The sequence below is a fragment of the Empidonax traillii genome, unplaced genomic scaffold (genome assembly GCF_003031625.1).
Source record: "Empidonax traillii isolate 1590-97213 ecotype Southwest subspecies unplaced genomic scaffold, ASM303162v1 scaffold124:size1682992, whole genome shotgun sequence".
Classification (NCBI taxonomy): Eukaryota; Metazoa; Chordata; class Aves; order Passeriformes; family Tyrannidae; genus Empidonax; species Empidonax traillii.
This window is the reverse complement of record NW_020955317.1, coordinates 934,567-962,391: the sequence shown is the minus strand read 5'-3', so window position 1 is coordinate 962,391 and position 27,825 is coordinate 934,567. Positions and strand designations below refer to the sequence as shown.

General features: G+C 60.9%; 1 protein-coding gene across 2 annotated transcripts; it reads right to left on the bottom strand.

Annotated features, from left to right (window-relative positions):
* Positions 1 to 425: 425 nt before the first annotated feature.
* On the bottom strand, positions 426 to 26,303 carry SOGA1 (suppressor of glucose, autophagy associated 1). 2 transcript variants are annotated; one of them, XM_027883334.1, is made up of 16 exons: positions 25,975 to 26,303; positions 18,132 to 18,356; positions 16,475 to 16,633; positions 13,825 to 13,887; positions 9,801 to 11,033; positions 8,691 to 8,810; positions 8,411 to 8,536; positions 7,854 to 8,084; positions 7,569 to 7,676; positions 6,834 to 7,001; positions 5,580 to 5,831; positions 5,412 to 5,483; positions 4,954 to 5,024; positions 3,268 to 4,717; positions 3,031 to 3,172; positions 426 to 2,028 (listed from the first exon to the last, which is right to left on the bottom strand). In XM_027883334.1, exons 2-16 carry the CDS (start codon positions 18,327 to 18,329, stop codon positions 2,000 to 2,002), a joined length of 4,422 nt encoding a protein of 1,473 aa, XP_027739135.1. In that variant the 5' UTR covers positions 18,330 to 18,356; positions 25,975 to 26,303; the 3' UTR covers positions 426 to 1,999. The 2 variants fall into 2 exon arrangements, with proteins under 2 accessions (XP_027739135.1, XP_027739134.1); XM_027883333.1 differs by having other exon boundaries at positions 8,691 to 8,807; positions 25,975 to 26,056.
* Positions 26,304 to 27,825: the final 1,522 nt, after the last annotated feature.

Sequence of the window (27,825 nt, the reverse complement as noted above, 5' to 3'; positions counted from 1 at the left end):
CATCGAGTCCAACCAAGGGGCACAAAGACAAGAAGCCACGGGCAGTGATGGGAAAGGGGCTGTGGGTGCAGGCTGGGGTGAGCTGGGCAGGCTGGGACGGGACAGGGGGGCATGAGAAACACCAGCATCACACAAACAATGCAAAGCTGAGAGGAGCCTGGTGTGGGGTGACAGCACTGGCAGTGAGGCCATGGAAGACCCACAGGTGGTGACAAGAAGCCCTGGTGTTGTGGCACAGGTGGGGTCAGCACATGGGGATGGTGTCAGGGAGAGAGGGGCAGGTGAGGAGAGGATGAGACACCGTGTGTGGGCTGGGCAGCAGGCAGGATGGTGGGGGCAGAGGGACAGGATGCATCACCCCACACCTCCCTCTGCAGCACCATGGTCCCCCCACCACAGCACAGGAATGCAGCACCAAGGGTGTGGGGTGAGGGGTTGTAGGACCTTTATTCATCACACAACAAGCAGGCATGGTACAGGGGTGCAGGACAGGGTGGGCAGGGAGCCTGTCATCGGAGCACAAGGTGCCCTTCATGCGACCTTGGCATGGGCTGGTGAGAGGAGGCAGGAGGACAGGGCAGGGGCAAGCGTGGCTTTGCCCAAAAACACCTCGGGCTTCACCCCAGGTTGGGCACTGGTGTGTGTGGAGGACAGGGCAGAGTCCATGCAGGGGCTGGGGTAGAATCAGCCACCTCCACACCTCAAATTTTCCCCACAAATCCTTTGCCAGCCTCGGCTCAGCCCCCCTGGGAAATGCCCAGCACTGCTATTTACAGAGTAAGACAGAACTGACCAATATTACAAATAATTAAAAGGCAGTTGTAAAAATGAGAAACCACATTCCAAAAGTAGAGAAGTCTTTAAAAAAAAATCCAAACAAAGCAACAAACAAACAAAACCAAAACCCCAATTTATCAATGAAAAGGCTAAAAACCACCCCGAAAGGATCTATGTACAGCAGGAGATCACCCGTGGCAGTGCTGTGGGACAGAGACCCAACTGCTCCCCGGCAAGGCAGGGACAGCGTCCGGCCCCGGCTGCTGGTGAGGGTGGGTGGCACCTGCCCTGTGTGTCCCCCACCCGCGTGACGAGGGTCCCCGTGGGGCCAGGAGCGAAAGGCCATCGGTGCTGGGCCTGAAGAGCCCTGGCTGATGCTGGTTTGTGTCTGGAGACACAGGCAGTGAGTGGCCGTCGCGGAGGTGCTGACGGAGGCTGCGACGTGGCAGTGATGCAGCCCTGCTGCTGCTGCTGCTGCGGGCAGAGAGCGGCTGGGCTGGACGGGAGAGGGCAGCAGCCTCGGCAGCACGAGCAGTTTGTAAGTGGAACTGCAGGATGACAATGTGCAGAGGCCCTGGGAGCAGTGTAAACACCCCCAGAGCAACGCACGGAGCCCTTGGAGCAGCGTACAGAGGTCCTGGGGCAGCGTACAAAGCCCCTGGAGCAGCATGCACGGCCCCAGAGCAACACACAGAGCCCTTGGGGCAGTGCATGGAGCCCCAAAAGCAGTGTACAGTGCTCCAGAGCAATGCAGAGCCCCTGAGGCAGCACATGGAGCCCCTGGAGCAGGGTACACAGCCCCTTGGAGCAGTGCCAAGTGCCCAGGACCCTTGGAGCAGTGTACACAGCCCTAGAGCAATGCACAGAGCCCCAGGATCCACAGGCACCTTGCAGGCAGCTCCATCTGGGTGAATCCCTGCCTGGCCCCTGGCAGGCAGATCGAAAATAGGTCAGGCAGCTGCCTCAGAAATCTCTGCTCTCTCCTGGAGCTGCACAGAAGCACCAGTGCTGCTCTATGTGGGGCTGGGTCACAGACCCCTGGCCCCAGGAGCTCTGCACTGCCGTGGGGGCTGAGGTTGCTGCCCCCTCCCTCCTCAGGTAAGGCTTTTTCTGGTGGTGATAGAGGGATGTGCAGCGCAGGCCACGGGCCACGCTGCAGCCTCCCAACCCACAATCTCTTAATCCAATTGGTGCCTCTCCAATGTAGCTCATTTCGGTATTTTTAAAATGCACTTGGTTTTACATTGCAGGCTGTCCGGAGTTGGCCAGAGCCAGAAGTGGAGGGGAAAAAAAAAAACAAACAAACAAACAACAAAACAAGAAAAGAGAGAAAAAAAAAAAAAAAGAGAAATATGTATATTCAGCACTTGGAGGAGAAATAATTACAAGTGGCCACAAGCAAGGAGGTGGGTGCAAGGCAGGGGCACCATGGATGTGGCACACACTGCCTCTCCCCATGCTGTGCACCCAGCGACCCTATCCCTGCAATTGAGGAGCCCCAGGGACCACCAGTACCCTTCCCAGCAGCAAAGGGGCCTCAGCAGCGCCCCCAGAGCAGAGGGATGGCCAGGGAGGGCCCCCCCCAGCCAGCGCAGCCCGGGTGACCGCAGGGAGCCTCCCTCCCTCCTCCTTCCTGCCCGGGGAAGCACGTGCGGCTGATGCAACCGCCCGCAATCGGGGCTGGCAGGATGAGCTGGAGCCCGAAAAGGGCGGACAGCGCTGGCAGCACCAGAGCCAGCACCGCAGTCGGGGCTGGCAGGATGAGCCGGAGCCCAGGCAGGGCAGGCAGCACCAGAACCAACACCCTCTGTCCGCGGGGCTGTCACAGCACTGCACCTCCAGCCAGTGCTTCTATAGGGCAACGCTCTCCCCCAGCCCTCCCTGTCCACACGAGCAGCCTCCCCCGGCCGCTCTCCCCTTCTCAGGGCCCGGCGAGCCCTCGGCGTGGCGGGGTGTCAGCTAACATTCCCGGGCTGGTGGGCACCGGCGAGGACCCCCCAGTGCCGGCAGCGGGAGGTGAAGTGACCACCCCGGCCGGGATGTCCCCGCGCCCCCAGGGCTACCGGCAGCCTCCGGCCCCACATCTGCTTCGTAAGCGTCCCCGCCGGGGGCGAGGGGACGTTTAGGAGACAGATGCGCCCGCGCCGCCTCCGAGAGGGGCCCCCGCGGGCATCAGCGCGGGCGCTCTTCCGGCAGGACTCTGGATAGCAGGCACTGGATAGCTGCGTCCCCCGGCCCCCCGTCCTCACTCACTCGAGGCCCCCGGCTTCTCCTCCGCCCTGGGGGGGTCCGCGGGGTGCAGTTTGCACTTGGAGGGGGAGTGGCGGACGGCGGAGCGGGACGGCCGGGCGAAGCAGGACGTGAGGGACTGGGAGCTGCAGTCACACGCCGTGTCCTGCAAAAATAGACAGGGCACAGCCGGGTTAGAGGGGCCGGGCACCCCGACCTCCGCCACGGCGGGACACCCCGGGGGGCACCGTGCCTCGTTACCTCGCTGGCTAAGGCCGAGATGAGGTCGGGGTCCCGCAGGGCTGTGTCCTTACTGCCCTGCCCGGGGGACGAGGGCTTGGGGTCCTCGCAGCTGCTCTGCTTGAGGACCTTCTTGTTCAGGACGCGGGAGATGTTTTCGGCTGGGTGGTGGGTGACGGCGCTGGGGTGCTCGGCTCTCTTGCTGCCCTCCTCCCCAGCGGCCTCCTTCTTCTCCTGGGGGGTGGTGGGGCTCTGCGCCCGCCCGCAGACGTTCCTGAAGAACTCCTGCACGAGGCCATACTTGGGTGCTTCGGGCTTGGCCCGGCTGCTCTCGGGGCAGCCCGGCTTCCAGATGGACTCGGTGCTGCCCGCGTGCTCCACCACGCTGAACAAGCTGGACAAGCCGTCGTTGATGTTGCTGAGCACGGGGCTGTCGCGGGTGGTGGTGGAGCGGGCCCAGGCAGAGCCGTTCTGCTTGCCCTGGTGCAAGTTCCACAGGCTTCTGTCCTTGGAGGCATCCAGCTTGGAGGAAGACCTCCTCTGGAGCTTCGGAGAGCCATATTTCGGGGAGCAGCACGGCCGCTCGATCCTGGAATGGACCTTATCCAGGGAGGAGGAGATCTGCTTGCTGCGCACGGACACGAGGGAGGAGCTGCGCGGGGACCAGCTCTTGCCGTGCATGCCAGCGCCGCGCGGGAGGTCGGTCTGGAGGCCGACGCTCACCGTCTGGATGGTCTGTGTCCCCACGTGGGCCAGCCCCACCGTCTGGCTGGAGGTGCTTTTCACCTTCCTCTCGAGGGAGCTGGAGCGGATGGCCTGCCGCACGCAGTTGGTGATCTCCTTCATGTCGTCGCTCATGTTGCCCGAGATCTCCAGGTCGTGCAGCGCCGGCGGGAAGCGAGGCACCGGCGGCACCGCGCCCTCCACCGCGCCGCCGTCCAGCAGCTCCCGCTGCTGCTTGGAGAAGTTGCACAGCCACTGGCTGTAGGTGCCCTCAGTGCTGGCCGACTCCTCCGGCTCCTTCGGCTTGGCCATGGTGAACAAGAACCCAGGTTCGATCATGATCTTGCCCTCCTTGTTGTGCACCAGAGGCGCCTCCAGCCGCCGCGCCACCGGCGGGCTGTAGTAGATGCGGATCCCCGTCTTGTCGGGCGCCGTGTAGCTCCTCTGTATTTGTTTGTGGGCTGGGTCGTGCCCGGAGAGGCTGCTTGCCCGCGAGTAGTCCCAGGAGGAGACGCCCAGCTTCTCCTTGGCCAGGCTGTCGGGGGCAGGTTGTTCAATATTCACATATGTACAGTTGGAGGGAGGAACGCTGGCGCTGTCCCGGATCCCGTTGGGCAGCAGCTGGCTGGCTGAGGATGACTTTTTGCCCCGGGCATGGTCACCCAGCCCTGGCACGGTCTTTCCAGGGAGGTAGGGAGAACAGTCGAGCAAGCTTTCAAACTCTGACATGGAGGAAACCGACTTGGTCCTGTGGGAAGAGGATTGGGGTCAAAAGGGGACAGGGCAGCAGGCTGGGGGACATGAAGGCATGGTGCTCCCACCACAGTGGGACCTTCTTGGATGCCCAGTTCTACTCCTCATGGAGAGCCCTTGGCCTCTAGCACTACCCTGGACCATGGCTGCATCTCTCCCTGATTGTCAGGGATGTCAAGCCCAGGGGCCTTCTCCGTGCCCTGGAAACAATGCAGGCACCAGCACACTCACCTTTTGAGGTTGGTTCCCTTGGCTTCTGTTTCAGAGATTGTCTCCTTGTCTGTGATTTTCTCATTGAGAGCCTAGGAGGGCACAGGAGAAAGCTCCGGGGTCAGCCAGCACAGGACCAAAGCACAGAGACGGGCTGGAGCATGGGCTGCATCCTGCTCCCCCCCAGCACCACCAGCTTCCCACATACTCCCAGGCCCAGCATCCCATTCCCAGGGTTGCATGGGGCTCACTGCATCCACACCTTTTTTACATCAGTTTTTTATAACCCCATGGAAGCCCTTGGGGTTCAGCTATGCCCTCCACCCTCTCATTCTCCCCAGTTCCTGGTGCTCCCACTTGCAGCATCATTTGCTGTTTGAGAGGGTGTTAACTGGGGTAAACACAACCTCCCACCCATCCCTCAGCATAGACCTGAAACCAAGGAGCACCCTGAGAGCCCTCCACCCTCTCTTACCCACCTCTTTCCAGTTGCTGCCATGCTTCTCCATTTCTGAGTGCTTCAATGCCCATGGGTTGGATCCTTTCTGCAACTGGAGAATGTGACAGCCAATCAACATCTGCAATATGTGCCCCTCTGGGCAAGCGGCAGAGGCTGGAGGACACGTTCAGGATGGGGGACATCATACCTGGTTGAGTTTGTTCTGCAGATCCTTCGCTTGCTGCTCTGCCTGCTGCTGCTCCTCCTTGAAGCGAGCCAGCAGCTCCACCTTCTCCTGGTTCCAGTTCTTCTCACTGATCTGCAGCTGCTTGGTGAGGTCCATGACGGCGCTGTAGGACTCTGCCAAGAGGTGCTGGTGCTCCTCACGCTCCCTCTTCAGTGCCACCTTCCAGTCCGGCAGCGCGCGCTCTGCGATCCCTTTGCCTGCCTTTGACTCCAGCTGCAGGGACACACACATTGCTGGCTGTGGGGGACCCGTGGCTCCAGAGCGGTGCTGGACACCTCCAGCAGAGGGGCAAGGCTGTGGGCATCCCGCTTCCCACTGCTGGTCCCATGCTGCCAGCTCGGGCAACAAGCGTGCCCCCAAGGCTGTGTGCTGTGGGCACCATGGCCAGCCCTGGCTTGCAGCCATGTTGTGCCAGCTGGCCTGGCAGATGGTCACCCAGTGGGACACAGGCTGAATGTCCTGCCTGCCTGGCTGTGCTCTGCCCACACTCCTCCATGAGGGACCTGGCTCCTGGGGAGGGGCAGCATCACCTGCCGGGCTGGCAGAGCAGCCCCCAAGGATGCTGCTGCCACTGGGGTGCTGCTCTCTTTTGAGGGGGAGTGGGGACTTGGGGACTACTGCTGAGCTCTGCCTGGAGAAATCCTGCCTGGAAAGCACTGGCACCTGCTCTAGGGAGCAGAGCTGATGTACAGCCGTGGGCTGCAGCTAACACAGTGTGATGGAGCAGAAACCCCTCATCACTGGGAGGGCAGGGCTGGGGGACCAACAGGACTGATTCTGCAGGCAGGAGCCCAGGCTGCCCTCCCTCCACCTCCTGCCCACACCACATATGCATTCCTTTTGCAGCATCCACAGGGAATGCAGAGCCCCCACCTGCGCTGTAACTCTGGAGAGGAGAGGAGGGCTGTGACGCCACTCTCAGATGCCTGTCCTGGGCAGGGATGCTGAGCCCCTGTGCCATCCCACCCCCCCTATACAAACCCAGCAGAGAAATAAAGAGCATCCTCTGCTGCTCCACAGTCAGATTTCCATGCCAGCCCCGTTGCTATAGAAACTCGCCTGCCTGAGCGGCTGCTAATTAAGATTCCCACAGTGCCACCCTGCTCCCAGCCCTGCCCAATGGCCAGCGCTTGGCACGGGGTACAGGCAGCCCCCCAGCCCCCAAACAGGCAAGGAGGGGGCTCTGCCAGCCCGCGGGGTGCCCAGGGCTCCCACCTGGGTAATGTGGCACTTGAGCTCGGCGCGCTCCATCTCCCAGGCAGCCTTGGCCTTGGTGAACTGCTGCTGCAGCTCGCTGGCCCCGCGCCGCTCCTCCCGCAGCTCCGTGCACAGCTCCTTCAGGGTCACCTTCATGTCTGCCAGAGTCTTGATGCACTCGTTGGGCTGCAGAGGGAACAGGGGTGAGCACAGGGAGATGGGACCCAGAGGGTACCCAAGGCGGGGGGGCTCCATGGCAGCTGCCCTCTCTGCATCCCAGCCCTGCTCCCAAGGCAGGGACCAGCCCTGGGGGTGATGTGTCTCCAGTGAGCATCCCTACCCAGCCATGTACCCCGAGAGGAACCACCACCCCATGTCACTTGGCAGCAGCTGTGCCAGCAAGAGCCCTCAGCAAACAATCAACGGCACCAGCAGCTCCTCGAGGGCAAAGCAACGTCACCCTGCAGAAATCCCCTTGTCCCTGCCCCAGCCCACAGTGCCACAATGCCTGGGTCTTTGCAAGGTTTCCTCAAGGGCTGAGAGGAGCAGCTCCCAGGTCTCCAGGGTCCTGGTCCCCACACTCCCTCCCTGCCCACTCATGCCCTCATTGGTGGCCCCATCGCATCCCCATCGGAGCAGGATAAGGAAGCTCAGCCCCTGGGCTCCAGTCTGCACAGGATGCACCTCACATATGCCACAGCAAGGGCTGATCCTGCCCTGATCCACCCCTGGGCTTGTGGGGACCCCACTCACTGTGTTTGGGGTCCAGGTGTCCCCAGCACACATCTTGTTGTCTGCCTGTTGCTGTGGGGCGAGCTCCTCCTCCTCCAGCAGCAGGTACAGCTCCTTCATGCTGTTCACCTGTGGGAGACACCATGGCTGGGGTGAGGAGGGGACCCACAGCCCCCAGCCAGGGTCGGGGGACACCCAAACAGCCCTGGGTGGGACGTGTAGGCACAAGGGACAGCCCTGGGGATGCCCCACGGTGTGCTCCCCCCACCAAGGCAGCTGGGGTGGGAGCCCCTCAGCCCACTGTACCTCCAAAAAGTCCTCGCCCTCACTGTGCACCATCTTGCCCTGGCGCCAGCGCTTGAGGAACCACTTGAGCTTCATGAAGAGCAGGAGGAAGCTCTGCCTGAACTGCTGCGACTCCTGCACCAGCAGATTCTTCTCCTGGCTCCAGAACTTCTGCTCCAGCCGCCTCTGCAGGTTCAGGCTCTGCAGCTCGAACTCCCGCCGCAGCAGCGCTTTCTGGTGATCCTCCTTCAGCTGTGGGGAGATGTGTGGGCTCCAGGAGCCTGTCTCCACCCCAGGGTCTGGGCTGAACCTGGTGTCAGCCCCATATCCCTATTCTGGGGAGCTGCAATGCCCTGGCAGTGTGCTGGGGACACCAGAGCCACTGAGGCAGTGCCACAGGGGAAGTTCTGCATGGCTGCACACCCATGTGTGAGAGGAGTGAGCTCAGCCTGTGACCCTTGAAGGTGGGACATGCTGTGTGAGCTCCCAGGTGACACCCAGGCCCCCAAGCGGGACATTGGGCTGGGGCTGGATGTGACACAGCCACGGGTGTGGGGGACAGGCTGCTGCCTACTCACCTGGCAGATCTTCTGCGAGAAGTTGTCCACCTCGTCCTTCCTCAGCTGCCTCTCCTGCGAGAGTTGCTCCTGCAGCCCCCGCAGGCTCTCGTTGGCCTCTGACAGCACCAGCTGCAGCTCCTTCATCTGCAACAGCCCGGAGAGGCCACAGGGATGGTGGGCTGTGTCTGGCTGCACCTCCCCGTGTCCCTCCCTAGCAGGGCTCTGCAGCTTCCCTGGTGCCCAGCTCTCAGCCCTGTCCCCCAGCCCTGTCCCCAGCAGCTCCCTGCCCGTGTCATACCTCGCTGGCGTAGGAGTCGTTCTCCTCAGGCCGGCAGGTTTTGTAGCTCCGGGGATGTGCGGGGTCCGTGTCCTTGGCGTGGGGGATGCGGAAAGGGTCGGCGTCCCTAAAATCAGGCTGCTGCATGCGTGGGCAAGTTAATGAGAACAAACCAAAAGAGCGGGAAGAAAAAAAAGCCAGAAAACAAAACAATGGGTCTCCGAAACGGTAAAGAACTACAAGACGACAAAAAGGATGATGAGGAGAAGGAGCTTCATCACCATGGCGGGAGACAATGCGGAAACCAAAAGGAAACACAGGATGAGGAGACACGTGGCCTGGATTGTTTGGGGAAAGGGAAAGAAAGAGAGAAAGAGGGAAAAAATGTGCAAACACCAGTTACGGTGCCATGCAGTGACTGGGGGAGACTGGGACCCGGGACTGGTGGGACCACATGCAGAAAAATAGGACTCTGAACAAGGGAGTGTGCTCCAGAAAAGGGGTTGTGCCCGCAGCCCCACCCACCACTGACATCCCTGGTCCCCAGCATGAGCTGGGACCCCTGAGAGGAGGGTGATAGCAAGGCATGAGCTGCTCTCCTCTGCTCCAAAGGTGCTCCTCACTGGATGCAGATTTGCCCTGAAGCCTTTGCTCTCCAAATTACCCTGCCTGGGCACCCCTGGGAGCTGAGGCGTCCTGCAAGCAGAATCCCCACAATTTGGGTTGCTTTCAGGGGCTACAGGCCGCTCTCCTCCCACCCAGCGCATCCCCAACACAAAAGAGCTTCCAAGCTGGGGATGTTGGGTTGAGCAGCTAAAACATCAGCCCCTGATAAGGAGGGATTGCACCTGAGACCCCCTGGCCACGGGCAGGGCAGCCTCTGCATGACCAGCCTGTGCTGGGATGTGCCACAATTCCCACTGCCTCCTGCCCTGGGCACACTCTGTTGGAGCAGAGTCCTACCTTGTCCCCGGTGCCACTGGCATGCAGTGAAGTGTTAGTCTGGATTTCGCTCTGGAGAGGCAGGAGGGAGGTTACACTGGGGATCAGGGTTTGCTCCGCTAAAGCAGGAGGAAATGGGGCAGCAAATAAAGCAGCAGCTGCTGTGAGGGATGTGGGAAGAAGCTGTACCTGGAAGTCGGAGGAATGCTCCTTCTGCAACCCCTCTTTGGTGACGTCGTGGCTGCTGGGGCTGGAGAAGGGGAAAGAGTCCGTGTGCTCCTTGAGGCCGCCGGTGAGGTGGTCCACCTTCCTCACGAGGCAGCCCAGGTCCTGCTGGAGCACTCCCAGACGCATGAGGAGCACGTTCATCAGCTTGGCGTCGCTGGGGCTCTCACCACCGCTGCCCACCGCCTCGCCCAGCAGCACCCCCGCGCACTCGTTGTCCAGGCAAGCCTTCAGCCCGGAGGTGAAGCCGTTGGCATCCGAAATTAAGACGTCAATCGCTTTGCTGACGAGCGTCGCCTGGTCCCTGATGCCCAGCAAGGTCTCCAGGTCCTTGGGCTTGAGTACCTTGGCGGGGCCATCGAGCACCTTCCCATTGCCAGGCAGCCTGTCCTGCCCATCGGCCTCGCCGCCGCCCGTGCCGTCCCTCCAGCCGGCGGTGGGGACGCACTGTGCCGAGTCCCCGGCCTCGGCGTCGGTCTCCAGCATGGGCCGGGTGGTCTGGCAGGAGGCCAGGTCGCAGCGCTGGAGGTTGGAGAGCAGCACGCGGTTCTCGTACTGCAGCTTCTTCACCTTCCCGCTCAGCTCGCTGATCTGCACCTTGGCCGTGGCCAGCTCCTCCTGCGAGGGCTCGCTGACCACCGAGCAGCTGTCCTCCGACAGCGTCACGTCCAGCTCGTGCTCCGACTTGTACTTGCTCAGCTCGTTCAGCAGGAGCTTGTTCTGGTCCTCCAGCTCCAGCAGCGAGCGCCTCAGCAGCTCGGCCTCCTCCTCCACGAACTGCAGGTGCCGGCGCAGCTCCGCCACCGTGTCCCCTCCGTCCCCGCAGCTCGAGACGCCCACCAGGAACCGCGCGTCCTGCCCCGGCAGCTCTCTGTCCCCCTGGCCCTTCATGTCGTCCATCTCCGCCCGCAGCCCGCGGTTCTCCACCTCCAGCTCCACTATCCTCCGGCTCAGGATGTTGGCTTCCTCCTCCACCAGCTTGAGGTGCACCTTCAGCTCGGCCTCGCGGGAGTGGGGAGAGTCGGCCAGCTCCTCCACGGAGAGGGAGCTGTCGAGGTCCCCGTACAGGGACCGGTACTTCAGCAGCTCCTCCTTCATCCCGTCGTTCTCCTTGGCCAGCTTGGTCAGCTTCTTGCACATCAGAGCCGACTCTTCCTTGGCAAAATGCAGCTGGCACTTCAGGTCTGCGCTGTCCTCCTGGGGACACGGAGGGTGTGGGGGTTGGAAAGGTGCTCATAGGGGCCATGGTGGCTCTGAGAGAGCCCTGGGGACTTGCCACCCTCCCACCCCAGTCATCCCAGGGAAGCTGCAGCCACTCACGGAGGGGAAGAAGCTTTGAGATCTATCCTGGAGGCTTTCAGGGACAGCACTGAGCCTGGGCAAGGAGACCCATGGCTCTGGCCCCAGGAAGGACATCGAGCCACCAGCAGGGATGGGTAGACCAAGCCCAGCCCGATCCACCACAGGGCAGAGACGGACAGAAAGCTGTCAAGACTCCACAGGGCAAAACGAAAGTAACCAAGGTTTCCTCCCCTAAAATCGGCAAGCACTGAAACAACTGGCACTGCTGCCACTGCACTGCACCCTCAGCAGGGCTCTGCTCCTCCCACTCAGCCCTAAACGCTCCATCACAGAACAGAGAAGTAGCAGTTTCAGCTGGAAACCTCCTGAAATCCAGCCCTTGGTCTCGCTGCCACCACTTTGCCAGGGGACTGAAAACCCAAGCAAAGCCTCAGCATCAGCACTCTAGTCCCTTCCCAAGCCCCTTTGCTTTTCAGGACTGTTTCTCAGTGTGTTTTGTTTTGTTTTTTTTTATTTAGCAGTTAGCACTTTGGCTATTTGCCCAGACAGAGGTTTCTCTGCTCTGGGAAGGTTTTTGGATGGAGGACCAGGATTTCCTGACGTCCAGCTCACAGCTTCCCGTGCTGTGGGGTCACTTGAGTGCTCTGAGCTCTGGTGTGGTGGCTGCCAGGAGGGGACCTGCCTGGCCGTGACCCTCACCCTGCTGCACCCGCTGGAGCTGGGTGGGTGGTGGGGGTGGCCAAGCCCTTTGGCCAGGTGGCTGGTGACCCTGGCAGCCCTTTTCATAGCTGAACTCACCTCCATTCCCCTTTTCTTGGCTCGCAGGAACAGTCTGTCCCCCTCTTTGCATGATCCAGACCCCAGCTCTCCCAGCCATGCCCACCCTCACACCCCTAAAACCCTGCAGCAGGTATTTACTCTGCAAACTTCCTGGACTGCTCATAACGAGGGTGATGGGAAGGTGGGGGGGGAGGATCCCATGAGTTTGGGGTGATGTTTTATTCCCCAAATGTCCTGCCCTGACCACAGGAACCACCCTATTGCTGTTCTGTGCTCATGCACAGAGATGTGGCCTCGTTAAGGCGCATTAAACTGCGTCCCCCTAATTAGCTGTGGAGATTAGGGGAGGGCTGGCAGGCAGCTCTCCCCGCCAGGGCAGACATGACCTCAGTTCCTGTTTTTCCAGGGAAAAAAAAAAAAAAGCAGCGGGCCCAGCATGTCCCTCTACCCCTTGGCATTGCCAGAGGGACACACACATCCCCAGGACCCCCTCGAGTATCCCTGGGGTCTGGGCAGACCTTGGTGTTGAGTCTGTCCCCCACAGCTCCATTTTTGGTGAGTGCTGATGCTCACCCAGCTCGGCCGGCCGGGCAGGAAAGGGGCCCAGGAAGCTGCTGATGAATCATCATTATCTGTGCCCGCAGGGCCACCAGCCCTGCCACTGGAGAGGGAGCAGATGGAGGGGCCACATCCAGGGGCATTTGCACCCAGGGAAGCCCAGGGTGGGCTTCTTGCTGGAGCATCACAGAGCTGGGGCTGCATCCAGCCCTGCATCCCCAGGCTGAGGGGTCTCAGCTCCGCAGGGGTGTGGGGAGCAGAAGGGGGTTTTACTGCCGCCAAAAGCTGGGGGTTGTTTCCTGCCCCAGGAGGAGACAGAGGAGGGGCTTCAGCCTTGGGAAAGGGGTGATGGAGGGGCCCCCTCAGCTCAGGGCAGAGCCGGCTGTAGGTGCAAAGCCACAGTCTGCTCTCTGGGGAAGTGGGGGAAGGACGCTGTGCTGGCCGGAAAAGGGATCTCAAGGATGGAGTTAAAGGGAAATAACAAATGAAAGACTGAAGGGGAATGTCTTTGAGGGCCTGGGGATCCTTGTCCTGCAGCTGCACAGAGGGGGCTGTGCCAGCAGCTGTCACCCAGAACCCTTGGGGTGCTCAGGGTTCCTGCCATGAGAAGCTCTCAGTCAGGAGTAGCTTTACTGTGTCTCCTTCCCTGCTCCAGCTTTGGGGGAACAGATCTGCTCCCCAAAATAAACCTTTCATGTCTTTTTGCCTTTGAAAGAGGATTTTTCCTCTTGCCTTTCTATCCCAGCAACAGCAGCTCTGCCTCTCCGAGCCCTGGTAACAGCATTAGCGAGTCACAGCAGCTCAGCCCAACAGCAAGTGACAGCTGAAATCCTGCTGCCACCGACAAATCCCCCATCCCCTTCTCTGCCCTGGCAGCCTGTGAGGGGCAGGGACAGCGTGTGGCCTCCAGTCATCCCCTGTGGGGACCCTCTGCTCTCCCAGACCCCTTGAGGTTCTCAGGCCACTCTCAAGCAGAGCTGTTGACAGGCAGGAGAGAGCCAGGCTGCAACAGCCACAACCCAAGGGCACAAGCAGCTTTGAAACGTAAAAGCCAAAGTCCTTCAGCTCCTTACACAGGGAAAGGGTTAAAGCCACCGCCTGGCCACTGCTGCTCCATTGATAAATGAGACAAGGGAGCGGCTGAGGACAAAGAGGAAGGCCCAGCACATCAATCCCTCCCTTATGCGGGGGCTTTGAGAGGCAGGAAAGCTCTGCAAAGCCCTGCAAGGAGGGGATGGCACTGCCGTGCCCAGATTTACTCCTGGGCTCAGCGTATTCTCCAGCTGGCACCGTGACCTGGGTGTTGGTGGGTCACTGTGGTGTGTCCTGGATGCACTGGCACTGATACCTGCACTGACGGCTTCTTCTCCGTCTTCCCAAGCGAGCGAGAGCCCCGCTTCTTCAGGGAATTCTGCAGAGAGCAGAGAGAGCTGTTACCCATAGCAATCCCACAGCACCCCAGTGCAGACAGACAGACACAGCATGGATGGACATCCACGCCAACTTTTCCAGCTGCTTGTGAACCCCAGGAAAACCCCGAGCCTTGGTGGGCTGAGGGAGGCCCTTTGCTTGGAGGGAGCTGGACTGGCGAGCTTTGGCCAGAAATTCCCCCTGCAGGCAAGCGAGCAGTGAGAGAGCAGAGTGAGCAGGAAATGAGCCATGGAGAGTGGAGAGGCTGAGTCACAGTCACTGTCAGGGCTGGATGGAGCAGGGAATCCAACCCCCAGGCCAAGGGACAGCTCTCAGGGCATTCCAGTGTGAGAGCAGCAGTTGATGACATTCCCCATTGCCTTTTCCCCAAGCAAGGGACATGTCCTGGTCATTCAGCTATAGGGAGGGCTCCTCAACAGGACAGTGCTGACTGGGTTCTCAGGGTCTCTGGGGACACAAGGGACAATGTCCAGGCTAGTGAGGACAGCTGGGAGATGGGGAAGGCAGACAGAGCAATAAGAGAGACCAAAAGTGTGAGAAAAAAGCGGGTGCCCAGAGCACCCTGGGGAGGGGAGCTGGGGGAAAACCTTCAAGAACATCCACACAGCCCCCATGAGCACGATCCATGCAGCTGCCCTGGACCTATTTCCAAGCTGGTGCTGAGGCCCAACAGCCAAAGAAAGCAGCTGTGAAATGTAAGCTGCTGCCTGTGCCAAGGTGCCGGGCTCCAGGCTTTCCTATTAAGGCCACGACCATCACTGGAGCTGCTGGAGCTGCAGAGCCTCCTCCAGGGGCTGGCTGTGCCACGTCGACAGCCCTCACCCCCACTGCGCTGGGGACTGGGGCTGACACAGGACATCACCAGCCTTAAGCAGCCCCAAGCACCCCAGGCACAGCACCCTGGGTCAGATGTCATCACTCCACCTTGGGAGCATCCCTTGGGGTGGCTGTACCTGAGGGTCTGGTCACAGCGAGGCTCCACGTGGCGGATTTGGCGTGGGGTACACGGATTGGTCATACTTTTTTCCTGCCCCCCCCCCCTCAGGAGATGCCATGGAGGTGTAGAGCAGAGAGGAAAATGCCTGTGCCTTTGGGGATGATCCCCAGACAATTATCCAATTATGGGAGAAACCTCTTGAAAGAGAGAAATAATCAGCCCTGAGGGGTGAGCCCAGCCCTGTGCAGCCTCTTGGCTCTCAGCTCTGCCAGGCTCTGTGCCCTCCAGCAGCAGGGAGGAGGTGGAGGACGGCTGTTAGCTCACTTTGTCTAATGTTTGCCTAATTAGCACTCTGCAATCAGCGAGTAACCCCAACGCCCTTGCTACCCTGGGGACACTCCATCCCCAGCTTGGGGACCATCTCTGAGCTTGTACCAGCCGGCAGCGTCCCCTCTGGGCTCAGGCAGCTGCAGAGAGGGGCTGTATCCTGTCCTGTCCCAGGCTCTTCAGCCAGGGCAAGGCAGCAGCTGCCTCTGGGAGCCCCCCACACACTGACCACGCAACCATTTTCTCTGCCTGTTTCCCAGGCGCGGGAGTGCTCCCTCCCGGCTCCCACTGCTGCCATTTGTTATTCAGCCTGCACTCCCGGCTGCAGGGAAACCCATTTCATGGCTGTCAGTGGAGCCTGCGCAGCCCAGGGACGAGGCACCCCGTGTGGGGGACACTGCTCCGTGTCACCGGCGGGAGAGTGGCTGAGAGGGGATGGGTGAGACCACGGCCGGGTCCTGCAGGTCCTTCGCAGGAGCTGGTCCCGGCATTAAATGGAGATGAGATGGCCCCAGAGATCCCAAGCCGTGTGCAGGAAGCACGGTGGGGGAAGTGAGAGCCTTCCCTTCCCTCCCCCACACTGCCCTGATGGCTCAGCCAGCGGTGCTTCCCGAGGCTCCCCGGGGACCGAAGGCATCCCGGGCAGTAGGGAAGTGGGTTACAAGTGCTGCAATGCATCACAAGTCCATGCTGTCACCAGGATGCCTTTCCTATCACCAAGGATAACATCGTGCCAGGAGCTGGTCCCAAATGTGGCACAAGAGTGCCCTGGACCTGCGCGTATGGGTACAGGTGTGGCTGCGCAGGACACAGAGGGGACTGTGCACCCACCCAGCTCTGCAGCACCACCAGGGCACTGCTGGGACACCACTGGGACACCACTGGGACACGGTTACCATGCAGCCCCACAGCTCAGCTCAGTCTGAACCAGCAGCATGTGGTCAGGATACACCCAGCACTGGGCACTGTGCCAGGGACACACAGACCCCACACATCACTCCGGGCTTTGCCCAGCAGGAGTTGGGCACAGCCCAGGTGGCCAGGCTGAGCGAGGGGATGAGGACATATAAAGTGTCTCTGGCACAGGGGGGAAGTCCTGCAGCCCCCCCAGAAGGGGCAGAGCCAGCCTGTGCCCGCAGGGTGGGATGAATCGTGCCGAGGGCAGGCACTGCTCAAGTTTCACAAGCATCTGCAGCACGGTTTGGGTTTCAGTGATTCAAGCAGGGTTGGGGGATCCCATGATTCAAGGCCAGGACACCTGCTACGAGCAGAGCCTTGGGGACTCCTCCCGTGCCCCACTCACCTCTCGGAGCTTGTCCATCTCGTTCTGCACCACCTGCTTGGCCAGCTCGGTCTCGATGAGCCGCTGGCGCAGGTCCTCGTTCTCTTCCTCCAGCCTGATCCTCTTCTTCTCCACCACCTCCAGCTCATTGTGGAGCCGCACAGAGACGTCCTTGGCCACCTGGGGACACAACAGGGGTCTCATCAGACTGCCACACTGTGCAGGGGGCTGGGACTGCGGCTCCTGGGCACCTACAATACTCACACAGAGAACCTCAGGCTGTTACTGAGATCCCCTGGAGCAGACACTGGTGGGTGACACCCTGACTCCTGTGTGTGTCCCTTGAACATGTGCTGACTGATGTTCCCCCTACCCCAGCTGCAAGGCTGCCTCATGCCCCCATCCCCTGGCCAACCTGCCTTCTCCATCTCTAACCCCATGCTGTTGTTGCCTTTTTCTACCTTCTTCCTACACCATGAGGCTGGAAAAGCCCCCAGACAGTTGGAAAATCTGTTGGGAAGCATCAGAACAGGCAGCCTCTCACTGTGGGCAGCAGCTGTGCTGGTCAGGAGAAAGGCGAGCTGCTGCATCACATTACAGAAAAACCAGCAGCTGCCCCGAGGTGAAGGGTGCCTACATCCACCCCAGAGCCTCCTCTCTTCTCCAGATCCTTGCAAGGGAGCAGCCCTGGCATAAAGGGAGCTTAATAGCACAAAACATTCACTCTTGCATCCATAGGAAGGGAAGAATTGTCCCCAATGCCCATTTTCCTCAGCACAACCCAGGACACCAGGGCTGAGGAGGCAGCAGCAAGACCCTCTATAGGCCTGGGGGGGGTTCAGGCCATGGGGCCAGGCTCCTGTTCCCCCAAGGATGGGCTGTGCTCTCTTTCCCATAAAGGGAGAAGCTGGAGGAGGCGTTTTTGGCAGCAGCAGCCCAAGCTGGGGGCTGATGGGAGGTTTGGGGAGGGGATCAGGGCCCCAGCAGGGATGGGCAGCACAAGGCGGGTTCACAGCCCTACACTTGTGACATGTCTTGGCACCAGGACCGGCTGTTTTCTGCTCAAAAAACAAAGTTAGTCCTCGAACCGCTGCCCATCCATGCAGAGCTGTCTCTGACTGGCACCACATCCCCCTCCTGGCAGCAGCTGTGTCAGCAAGAGCCCTCAGCAAACACTCACCGGCACCAGCAGCTCCTCGAGGGCAAAGCAACGTCACCCTGCAGAAATCCCCTTGTCCCTGCCCCAGCCTGGAGTGCTGTGATTCCTGGGGCTCTGCAAAGTTTCCCCAAGTGCTGAAAGGAGCAGCTCCCAGGTGCCCAGGGTCCTAATTCCCACACTCCCTCCTTGCCCTCAGTGGTGGCCCCATAACATCCCCACTGGAGCAGGATAAGGGACCTCACAAATGGCACTGAAACCCCCATCCTTGGGCCACACTGGCCATCTCCACCCCAAGATGTCCTCAGATCTGGGGTCTGGGCACAGTCAAAGCACTGCTCCCACTTCTCACATCCCCACTGCTAGTGGGGAATCGTGCTGTCCCCATCAACAGCCTCACAAACAGCACGGCCCCACGGAGCTCCCCATAGCCCAGCATCCCCTGCCACCTCCATGGCCACAGCTCATCAAGAACCACTCTGGGGGCCCTGCCTGGGTAGGGACATGCCCTGCCAGGCTCACCTTGACGTCCTGCTCGAGGCTGTGGATGAGCTCCCCGTCCACCTGGCCGGTCTGTGCCACGCGCAGGCTGCGGCGCTCGGCCTTGCGCAGCCGGTACTGCAGGATGCGGCAGGTCTTGCTGGCCTGGTCCAGCTGCTGCCGGAGCTCCTGCAGCTGGTACACGTCCTCCTCCATGTAGACATCCCTCATCTCCAGCATCTCGGCGCGCAGCTCCTCGATCTCATCCTGTGGGGAGATGCGTGTTAGAGGGGGCAGAGCTGTGGGACACCTCGCCACTGTGGCTCCCCTGCCCTCCTCCACCCCATAAGCCATTTTCACAGGCCTTCAACTCCTTGGGTCAAGCCCAAATCTGGCAGGAAAAGGGCTCAAAGCCAGCTGGGCACCATCACCCACACACGAGCCTGACACCCATTGTGGGGGAACAGTCAACATGGGTGCCTGAGAGTATTTGTGGTAAAAGAAAGAGGAAGGAGGGGGAGGGAGAGGAGTTGCAGGAGCAGCTCAGGCAGCAGCCACAGGGAGAAAAATTAGGTTATGTTTGGAAAAGATGTGTCAGGGAGGCAAGGGAGGGAGGGAGAAGACAGCAGGCGAGGACAGGGGAGGCAATGCAGGGACATGAACGAGATGCCACCAGCACGGGGGACCAGAGTTTGCCCCTTGTTTTGCCACCAAGCAGCAGTCATTGAGCTGGGTGCCCATTTCCACCCCTTCCCAGTCCCATCAGCTCTCCCAGCCCAGCACAGCCTCTGGCATGAAACCTTTGCATCACTGTCACAGCAGGGCCAGGGGTTGCTGGCACAGGTGCCAACCCAAAGCTTCCTCCAGGGCTGCAGCACACAACTGCTGTGGAATCCCCAGTGCCACCGCCCCGTCCAGCCCCATCCAGGGCTGTGTCCACTGGGAATGCTCAAGGACTGTCCCCTGTGGATCCACACGGGCTGCACTGCCCAAAGCTCCTTCCATGTAGCCATGAATATAGATTCAACCCCAATCCTCCAAGCAAATGCTCCAGCCATCACACTGGTTGTTCTCCTCCTTGACAAGACCCGGTGGACCCAGCACGCTCCTGGGAAGGGATCAAACCCCTGCATTCCTGCCAAAAACCCCACCACTAAACACCACCCATTGCTGCCAAACACAACTGCCACTTGAGAAGTGAAGGGCTCTTGCTGCCACCCTGCACCACAGCATGGCCAGGGGAGGGACACGAGGGGCCAGCACAGGCAGTGGGGGTGCTCAGCCCTGATTCACCCTGGGCAGAGGGGCACAGGACCTCTCTGCTCCCCACACTGCCCATAAGAGTGTCCTAGAGCCCGAGACTGCAGCTCTGTGCCGGCTCTGCCAGGCGCTGGCACCGCGGCTGCCACGCTCACCCAGCCCAGACAAAGCCCCAGCTGCAAGAACTCCCCAAAAGGCAAAGCTGAGCCCGGGGAGGGGGGTGGCAGCTGCAGGGACAAGTCACAGTCACTCACTGTTGGCTTTAAACACTTTGTGACAAAGAAGGAACGTCAATTAGACAATCCCAGATTATCTCCTGGCCCGGGCTGGCAGAGCCCGGTGGCACCACGGCTGCCAGTGTCCGGCCACCCTCCACTGCTCTGCTTCTTGCTGGGGGGTCCTGAGAACAACAACAGAGCAGAAACAGCCCCGAGGCTCCGAGATGGACACCCAGCCAGGCTGTTCCAGGGACTGCCAGAGACTGTCCTGTGAAAGGGCATCACTGCAGATACATTTTGGAACCCCCCCAGGCACATGAAACCGCCCCGGATTTCAGGGGTGAAATCCCCCAGGGAGCCAAACCAGCCCAGGGAGCTGGTTTATGGCATCTATTCCTTGGCAGCTTTCGTAGGACAAAAAAGCATTATGGATTGCAGGTGAGCAGGCGCAGTGCAACGGGTGGTGGAAAACAGCCTCTCACCACCAAAGTCAGGAGAATCGTGGCTGGAATACAATTCCAATCCCACTCCAGCACTGACCCTTCCCGCTCCCGTTTGCTATGCGGCTTCCCCAGGCAGCAGCTGAGCAGGGCAGGGAGCAGGGACCTTGGAAAAAACCCAACCAAACCTTGCATTTGCTTGGAAGGAAGCCTGGGCTTGCCCTGCTAAGAGCTCCTGCTTGTTTATGCCTCGGGTTGTAGCAACCGTTATTTTAGGGGGAGGCCGTGTCCAGCGGGATCCACGGCCTGGAGACACAGCCCTGAGCTGCTCCTTCACTGGCTGCTTCCCTGTGGATGGGGCTGGGGGATTTTGAAGCAGGGCTGGCACTGGGGGGGCTGGGAAAGGAGCACCTCCCTTCGCTCCAGCCACAGGAATTTACCCGCATCCTATAACGCCAATAAACCCTTGGAGTGGCCACAGCCCAGCAGCCCCAGCTTGCCCCAAGGAAGGAAGCCACGCCACTAAGCCATAGTAAAGGGATTAGGATCGGAGAGTGGAAAAATGCCAGCTAGCTAGAGGAGACCTTAGGAGGGCAGAGCTGACCTCCTTCACGGCCAAGCCATGGCAAAAGAGCAGCCCTGTGGGGTCTGGAGGCAGCAGGTGGGTTGCAAAGGGGGCTCCTTATGGCTTCGGGAGTCTGTGACAGCCACTGAGCCTCACCCTGTGCATCTGCACATTTTCTGGAGTTGATGCCCAACTCAGTAAAAATTCCGTTTGGATTAAGGTGAGAGCAGAGCCAGGGGAAGGGAGGAACCCCACAGAAACACCACAGATTCGGGGGTGGCATTGTGAGCATGGTGCACCATAAGCAACGATAAATGAAGTGTGAAATGGAGACGAGGTGGGCAACACTGAGGAGGAGATAAACGACTTCTCTCCAACACAATTGCTGTGCTCGGCCACTTGTCCTGTAAATAACAGGGTTCCCACCCTTGTGTGTAGTCACAGCCTCCAAACACTCCTGGGGTGCTCACGCCCTCCATCCTCCAGGATTACCCACTGCTGCATCCTGCTCGTCCTGCCTTCTGCAGCGGCAAAGATTTCACGGTGTTTTTACACCAGAAATCACCTGTCTTGGAAAAGACACTGGGAATCTGCAGTCCAGGGAGACTCATTTGAATGCCCGAAGGACTGTGTGCAGAAGCAAACAGCCCATTTTGTGTCTGCAGGAGCCAGGTTACCCTCGATGGAGGAGCCCAAGAGACAACCTTCCCTCAACCTCCTCCGCACAAACCTCGGAGACAACCGACTCTCCCCAGGGAGATTATTAAGGAAACTAAGAAACGAAAAGGTGGGATGCAAACTGCCTGGTTCCAGTTCAGGAAAAAGGAACCATGCATTTTCAGAGCAGGAGGAGGTAACAGCTGTGTCCACACATCCACTTGCAGGACACCAGCTCTTCCTGGAAGGGCAAGACCCAGAAAGGGCTGAGCTTTAGGGTGATGGCCCTGAGCAGCGTCAGGGCAGGAGGGGGGACAGTGGGGACAGCAGAGCACACCTCAAAATGCACACCAGACCCATCAGAGGCTGCAGAAGAAGAGTTAAACCTTTGGGTCTCCTTCCCAAGGGGAGTTAGTCGCTGGCTTCAGTGAGTGCAAGAATGCAGCGAGCTCAGAGCAGAGCTCAGACTCTGTGCAACGCCGGCAGCTCCTCAGCAGGACCCGCTATCTCCGGGAAGCAGAAAGCAGCCAGGGATACAAAACAGGATCATGCAAATGCCGCCATGGCTGGCTCCGGAGCCGCTGCCAGCACACACACCCTCACTTTGGCAGCCCCAGGCTCTGGGGCACAGCCAAGCAGCAGCCGCCTGCCCGTGGGGGACGGGCAGCGCTTTGTGGGGCACAGCCCTGCCTGCAACCCCCACCGGCACCCCTAAACCTCAGTGCGGGATGTAGAGGAGGAGAAAGGCTGGAAGCTGCCTGGATGATTTGCAGTGGTGCCTTTGTGCAAATCTCAGGGTCCTGCTGGCAGCGGCTGCGCCCGCGGCTCCCTCGTGCAAAGACAGGGATTACCGTGCAGGAGCAACAAGCACCGGCTTCCTCCCAGATTACAGGACAAAAGCAGCAGCTTTCAATTAACTCTGAGCGCCCGTCAGGCAGGAGAGGGAATTATGCTAGAATTTGCTAGAGAGAAAATAAAATCAGAGGGGATTTTTAAAGGAAACTGCCCAGGGTGCTCAGGCGTGTCCCCGAGCCCATGGCGGGGTGCAGTGGGTGGAAGGATGGGCAAGGCACGCCCATATCACACAAAACGCTTTTTTTTAGGTGCATTAACAGCAGCTCTAGCCCAGCTCTGACAGCAAACACCAGCCATCCTTCCCTCCATGTCACGCTGGATGAAGCTCAGCGCAGCAGCCTGTGCACTGATCCCTGCCCCTGGCCAGCACACCAGCTCCCGATCAGCACTGGCAGTGAGGGAAAAACCAACATTTCTCGCCTTTACACCTGCCCCCATAAATTCACAGGCAAACAGCTGGGGGCTCTCTGCAGCCCAACCCGTGTCGTGTACCATCCAAAAAGGCAAGAGGCTGCAAAGACCCTTCCGTGGCAAAGCTGTGTGCCCCTGGCTCTGCAGGTGGTTACTGGGATCCCCGGGAATTGTCCCTGTCCCTGTGGCTGGGCAGAATCTGAACAGCAGCAGAGCAGGGGCTCAGTGTCAACCAGGCTGCCCAGGCACAGCCCCCAGTGCCCCTTCGGGATGCTCTCAGAGAGCCCTCGTTGTTGGTGTGTGCTGGTCCCTGACTGCCTGAGGGAAAACAAGGCACCCACCCACTCTGCATGTTTCTCCCAGAGCTGGGAAATGCACGAAAACCCCGAGGGATGTGGGATGACTCAGGGCAGGGAGCAGGGTGGGGGGGTAAGCAGCAGGAAGGCACAGGCAGGGCTGCGCTCCCAGCGTTGTATGGCTCTTGCCTAAGCCCCTTCCCGCAGGGAGGAGAGGAAAGGGTTTGCAGGCATCCCCTCCCCTCGCTCCAAACCCCCTCCATGCCCACTCTTTGTCTGCCTGTCCCTCCGCAGCTGCTGCCGTATCACATCTCACATTTTCCAGCCCACTGAGCAGGGCTGGGAGCTGCTCTCCAGTGCACGGCTCAGCGACAGCGAGACGGGGCAAGGACACCCAAGACACCTCCTCCCTCACCAGGCAGCCAACCTGCACGTGAGGAACAGCCCCTTTTTGGGAAAACACTTGGAATAACCCACTGAGGGAGGGTTACAGCAGGTGCACCGCCCTGAGAGCCAGGGACAAGAGGAGACACCAGTCCGCCTCGTACTCCCAAACTGGGAGGAAGGAGGCAGAGCCTTGCACAGATCTGGGCTGCAAAGAGAAAGGGGTGAAATGTGTTTAAACGTGTACATTTTATTATGGCAGCTGAGGAAAGATGGGACGTGAGCTGGCACTGCTGGAGCTCTGCTGGGAAGCTCCCAAACCCCAGCGTGCAGCACACGGGCGTAGTAGCACCACACACGTCTGGCTCATGCCAGAACGTCACCAAAACCCTCCCACCCCCAAAAATCCTCATCTCGCTTTCAACACGCACTAGGTTTTAGCTGGCTCTGGTGAATACATTAAAAAAATATTCATTTGCAGCTACTCGAGTGAGTCCTAGGAAATAAGTCACCTTGGATAAGCCTGATTCATCCGCACCCGAGGGGAAGGGAGCTGCGTGGCAAGGCAGGCAATGCCAACACTTGGGTTAGGGCTTTATTTTTGCCCTAAGTCCTCAAATCCCTGACTTTTTAGCACAGACAGCACAAGCCAGCAATCTGCTGCAGCCCAGCCCAGGCCAGCCCAGTTTACTGCTCCTCGCTGGAGAAACTAGGCAAACCTTCCAGCATTTTTCTGGAGCACAAGGGGAGTGTGCTCTGGGCTTCTGCCCAGCTGGAGCCAGGGTACCACCCCAATCTCCTGCTTGAGCGTCAGGAGAAGCGAGCTCCAACACAGAAACATGGATGTAAGCAGGATGCACATGTCAGAGAGGAGACACACATGCTGGCAGAGGAGGGAGGATGCCACCAGCATCCCCATGGTCAGTCTTGGTGCACACCTCCAGCAGCTCTCCGCTTTCCCACTGCTCCTGGCCAGGGGATTTGAGCTACCACTCCTCATGGCAGGTGAAACACTCACCCCCCACACGCCTGCAGCTTGCCAGGACGGAGATCCTGTGGAACTGGAGGAAGCAATCACTCTGTCCACAGGAATGGCAGCGCTCGCACGCGTGTTCTTGGAAACGGAGGGGCCTCATCTGTATTTTTCCAACTCCCAGTAAATCAAAGCCCTTAAGCTGTTGCTGCTAATTCTGGCAGGAGTTGGGACACCAGCTGTGAACTGGGGCTTGACTAATGGACAAAGGGCCTGATTGAGCATCTTAGAGTGTGTCACCAATGCCCAGCTCCCACCTCGGGGCTGCAATCCCGACACATTTACAAACGTGTGCACCAGCAGATGAGAGCTGGCCTGACTTCCAACCTGTGGCATCCGAAGAGCAGTCAGGGAGACCTGGTACCCATCCCTGACCCCTGCAGCAGGTGACTGCACAAGCATCTCACTCACAGCTCCACCCTGAAGGAGATCAGAGGGTTTAAAATGCCTGCAGCCCCAAGGACGTGGCAGCTGGTGGGTGCTGGTGCCCACCCTGCAGCAGGCAGCGTGTGCCAAGTGCATCAGGCCAACGTGTGGCCAGAGGCAGAATGGCTCTGTGCCCCTGTCCCCTCAGACAGCACGTCTGCCCTGGCTTTATCACGCACCCATGAACCAGGCAGCCACTCTGCACGCCTGGAAAAAGGCCCCAGGGTGCACAGGAACCAGCGGGAAGAAGAGAGCTGGAAAATCTCCCGAGGGTCTGGCAGCATCAGCGGGCAGGGAGAGCAGCAGGGAGCATCCTACCCCATGCCAGGCTGGGCTGTGCCCAGCTGCACAAGGTCAGGTTATGCCATATTGTGTCCCAGGATGCCAAACCAGGCTGAGCCAAACCCAGCCATGCTGAGCTGTGCCAGTCCAGGCTGTGCTGAGCCTCTCCATGCTGAGCTTGGGCCATACTAGGCTTGGCCATGCTACACCCATCTGTGCTGTGCCAGGCCAAGCCATGCCTAGCTGGGTAATGCCAGGCTGAGCTGGCCCATGTTGTGGCAGTGCCTGCCCTGTGCCAAGCCGTGCCATGGTACGCTGAGCCGAGCAGTGCCCAGCCATGCCACACCACGCTGGACCATGCCCAGCTGGGCCACGCTGTGCCACAGCCACAGAGCTCTGCCCTGTGTCCAGCAGGGCCATGCCAGGCTTAGGCAAGCCAGGCCCTGCATCCAGTCATGCCACGCTGTGCCAAGACGAGCCAAACCAGGCCCAGCCACAACATGCCAGGTCATTCCTGGCTGTGCCGTGCCAGTGATGTCATGCTGGGCTGAGCAGTGCCAAGCCCTGCACCCAGACAGGCTGTGCTGGGCTGCCCAACAGAGTCAGGCCAGGCTGTGCTTGATGATGTCAGGCCAGGCTGAGACAGGGCACCCCGGGCTGAGACAAACTGTGCCCTGTGCCCAATCATGCCTTGGGGTGCCTTGCACCACGCTGTACCTAAGGATGCTGTGCCACACTGAGCTACACTTTGGGATGCTGTGCCATGCCGAGCCATGCAGTGCCATGCCATGCCATGCCATTCCCAGGGATGATGTGCCATGCTACTGCCCAGAGGTGCTGAGCCGTGCACATGGATGCCACACCGTGCCATGCCACGTCCAAGGATGCTGTGCCATGCTGAGCCGTGCCCTCAGACGCCCTGCAAAGCTCTAGAACGTTGAACCACGCTATGGACGGCGATGCTGACCCTGGCTGACCCACGCCACGTTTTGCCACAGTACTGCCCAGGGATACCGCGCCACACCGAGCCGTGCCCAGGGACGTCCCGCCGTGCCCACCTTGAGATAGTCGTTCTCGGAACGCAGGTCCTCCAGCTCGCGGAGCAGCCCGTCGGTGCCGGCGTCCAGCAGCTCCTCGGTGAGGTCGGAGAAGGCGAGCGAGGTGCTGAGCTGCAGGCGGCTGCTGGCCACGGAGGCGACCGAGGGCTCCTCGGGCAGCGGCGACGCCTCCCCGGCCGAGGGCGGCGGCGGCGGGGCGCTGCCGGGGGACTCGCCATCGCTGCCGCTCAGCCCCAGCTCCAGAGAGAGCAGCTTCGCCTCCTCCGAGGCGCTGCAGTCCGACACCTCCGAGCTGCTGTCGGTCAGCCCGGAGCCCGGCCCGGGCGCCGGCACCGAGCCGGGCACCGCCGCCGTTCTCCGCGCCCCGGGGGCCGCCGTGTCGGCTCCGTGCCGCCGGCCCTTCGGCCGCGCCGCGCCGCGCCCCGCCGGCCCTTTGCCTCCTGTCCGAGCCCCCGCCGCCCCCCGCTTCTCGGGCCGCCCGTCCTTGCCGCCCGCCCGCCGCGGGTGCGGGTGCGGGTGCGCTCCGCTCGCCGACAGCCGCGGGGCCGCGCCCGGGTGCCCCCCGGGGCCGCCGCGCCGGCTCTTGGCCAGCGACCAGCCGGGCACCTCCTTGGGGCGGGCGGGCGACGGCGCCCGCTGCGGCTTCTTCTTCCTCTCCGGGAGCGGTGGAGGAGGCGGAGGCGGCGGCGGCGCGGGGGGACCCGGCTCTGCCGGCGCGGCCTCCATCTCCCGCTGCGCTGCGCTGGGCTCGGCCCCGGCTGCGGCTGCGGCTGCGGCCCCGGCTCGGCCCCGGCTCCGCCCGCCGCCGCCGCCGGGCGGGGACGAGCGCGGGCGGCGAACAAAAGGCGGCGGAGGGAGTGAGGGGGAGAGCGGGGGGGGTGGTGGTAGTGGTGATGGTGGTTGGCCGTGCTGGCGGCAACAGCGACCCCTCCGCCCGCCCGGAGCCGCGCTGCGAGATCCCACCCTGCCACCGCCACCCTAGAGCCCCGGCATCCCGCGAGGATGGGGTGTCACCCGTGGATGGGGGCATCCCCGGTGGATGGGGCGTGCACGGTTGTTGGGGGCATCCCCGATGGATGAGGTGTACGCGACTGGGGCATGTGTGATGGATGAGAGCATCCTTTATGGATGTGGGCATCCCTCGTGGATGGGGCACCTGTGATGGATGGCGACAAACGGGATGGATGAGGGCATCCCCGAAGGATGGGGCGTCCCCCATGGATGTAGGCACCCATGGATGGGGCATTCCCGAGGAATAGGGCATCCCCGGGGCGAGGCGTCCCCCCCGGGTATCTTCATCAGTGTGTGTCCTTAGGAGAGCGGTGTCATGGCAGGTACCCCCAGCGCACCCCTGCGGGTCCCTGGAGCATCCCTGGATGCTGTCTTGTCCTCTGCAGAGCAGGTCGCTGGTGTGCCCCTGCGGGGCAGAGTCACCCCGGGACAATCCTGTAGGTGGGGGTTCCTGGGATGCCCCTGAGAGTAAGGGTAGCCCAGGATGGGTCTGGGGAAGAAGGTCCTCAGGGTGTCCTCAGCAGAGCGAGTTCCCTGGGAGAGCCTGTAATTGCAGGTCCCCCGGGGCAGTCTCGGAGCTGAGGGTCCCCAGGGTACCCCGTGGGTGAGGGTCTCTGGGGGTGGGTACCTCGGTGGGTGGGGGTCCCCCGGGGCAGCACTGTAAGTGCAGGGCACCCTCGGAGATGGAAATTTCCCATGTACTTTATGGATGGGAGGTCCCGGGGGCCCCTCCTGACCCCAATCCCCTGAGGCACCCCCATCTGTGGGAGTCCCATGGGGCGCCCTGCCACGCTGCCCAGGGCCGGCTCAGCTGCCCTGTGAGCAGTCGGAGCTCGCGCA

Bases quoted from the DNA above. Each gene is read 5' to 3' on its own strand.
- SOGA1 (XM_027883334.1), bottom strand. From the start codon at position 18,329: ATGCTGGAGATGAGGGATGTCTACATGGAGGAGGACGTGTACCAGCTG. The intron at 8,811-9,800 runs GTACAGCTTCTT...CCACGCATGCAG, and splicing joins AGCATTCCTCCGACTTCCAG to CAGCCTGATTTTAGGGACGC. The intron at 2,029-3,030 runs GTGAGTGAGGAC...AACTCCGGACAG, and splicing joins GGAGAAGCCGGGGGCCTCGA to CCTGCAATGTAAAACCAAGT.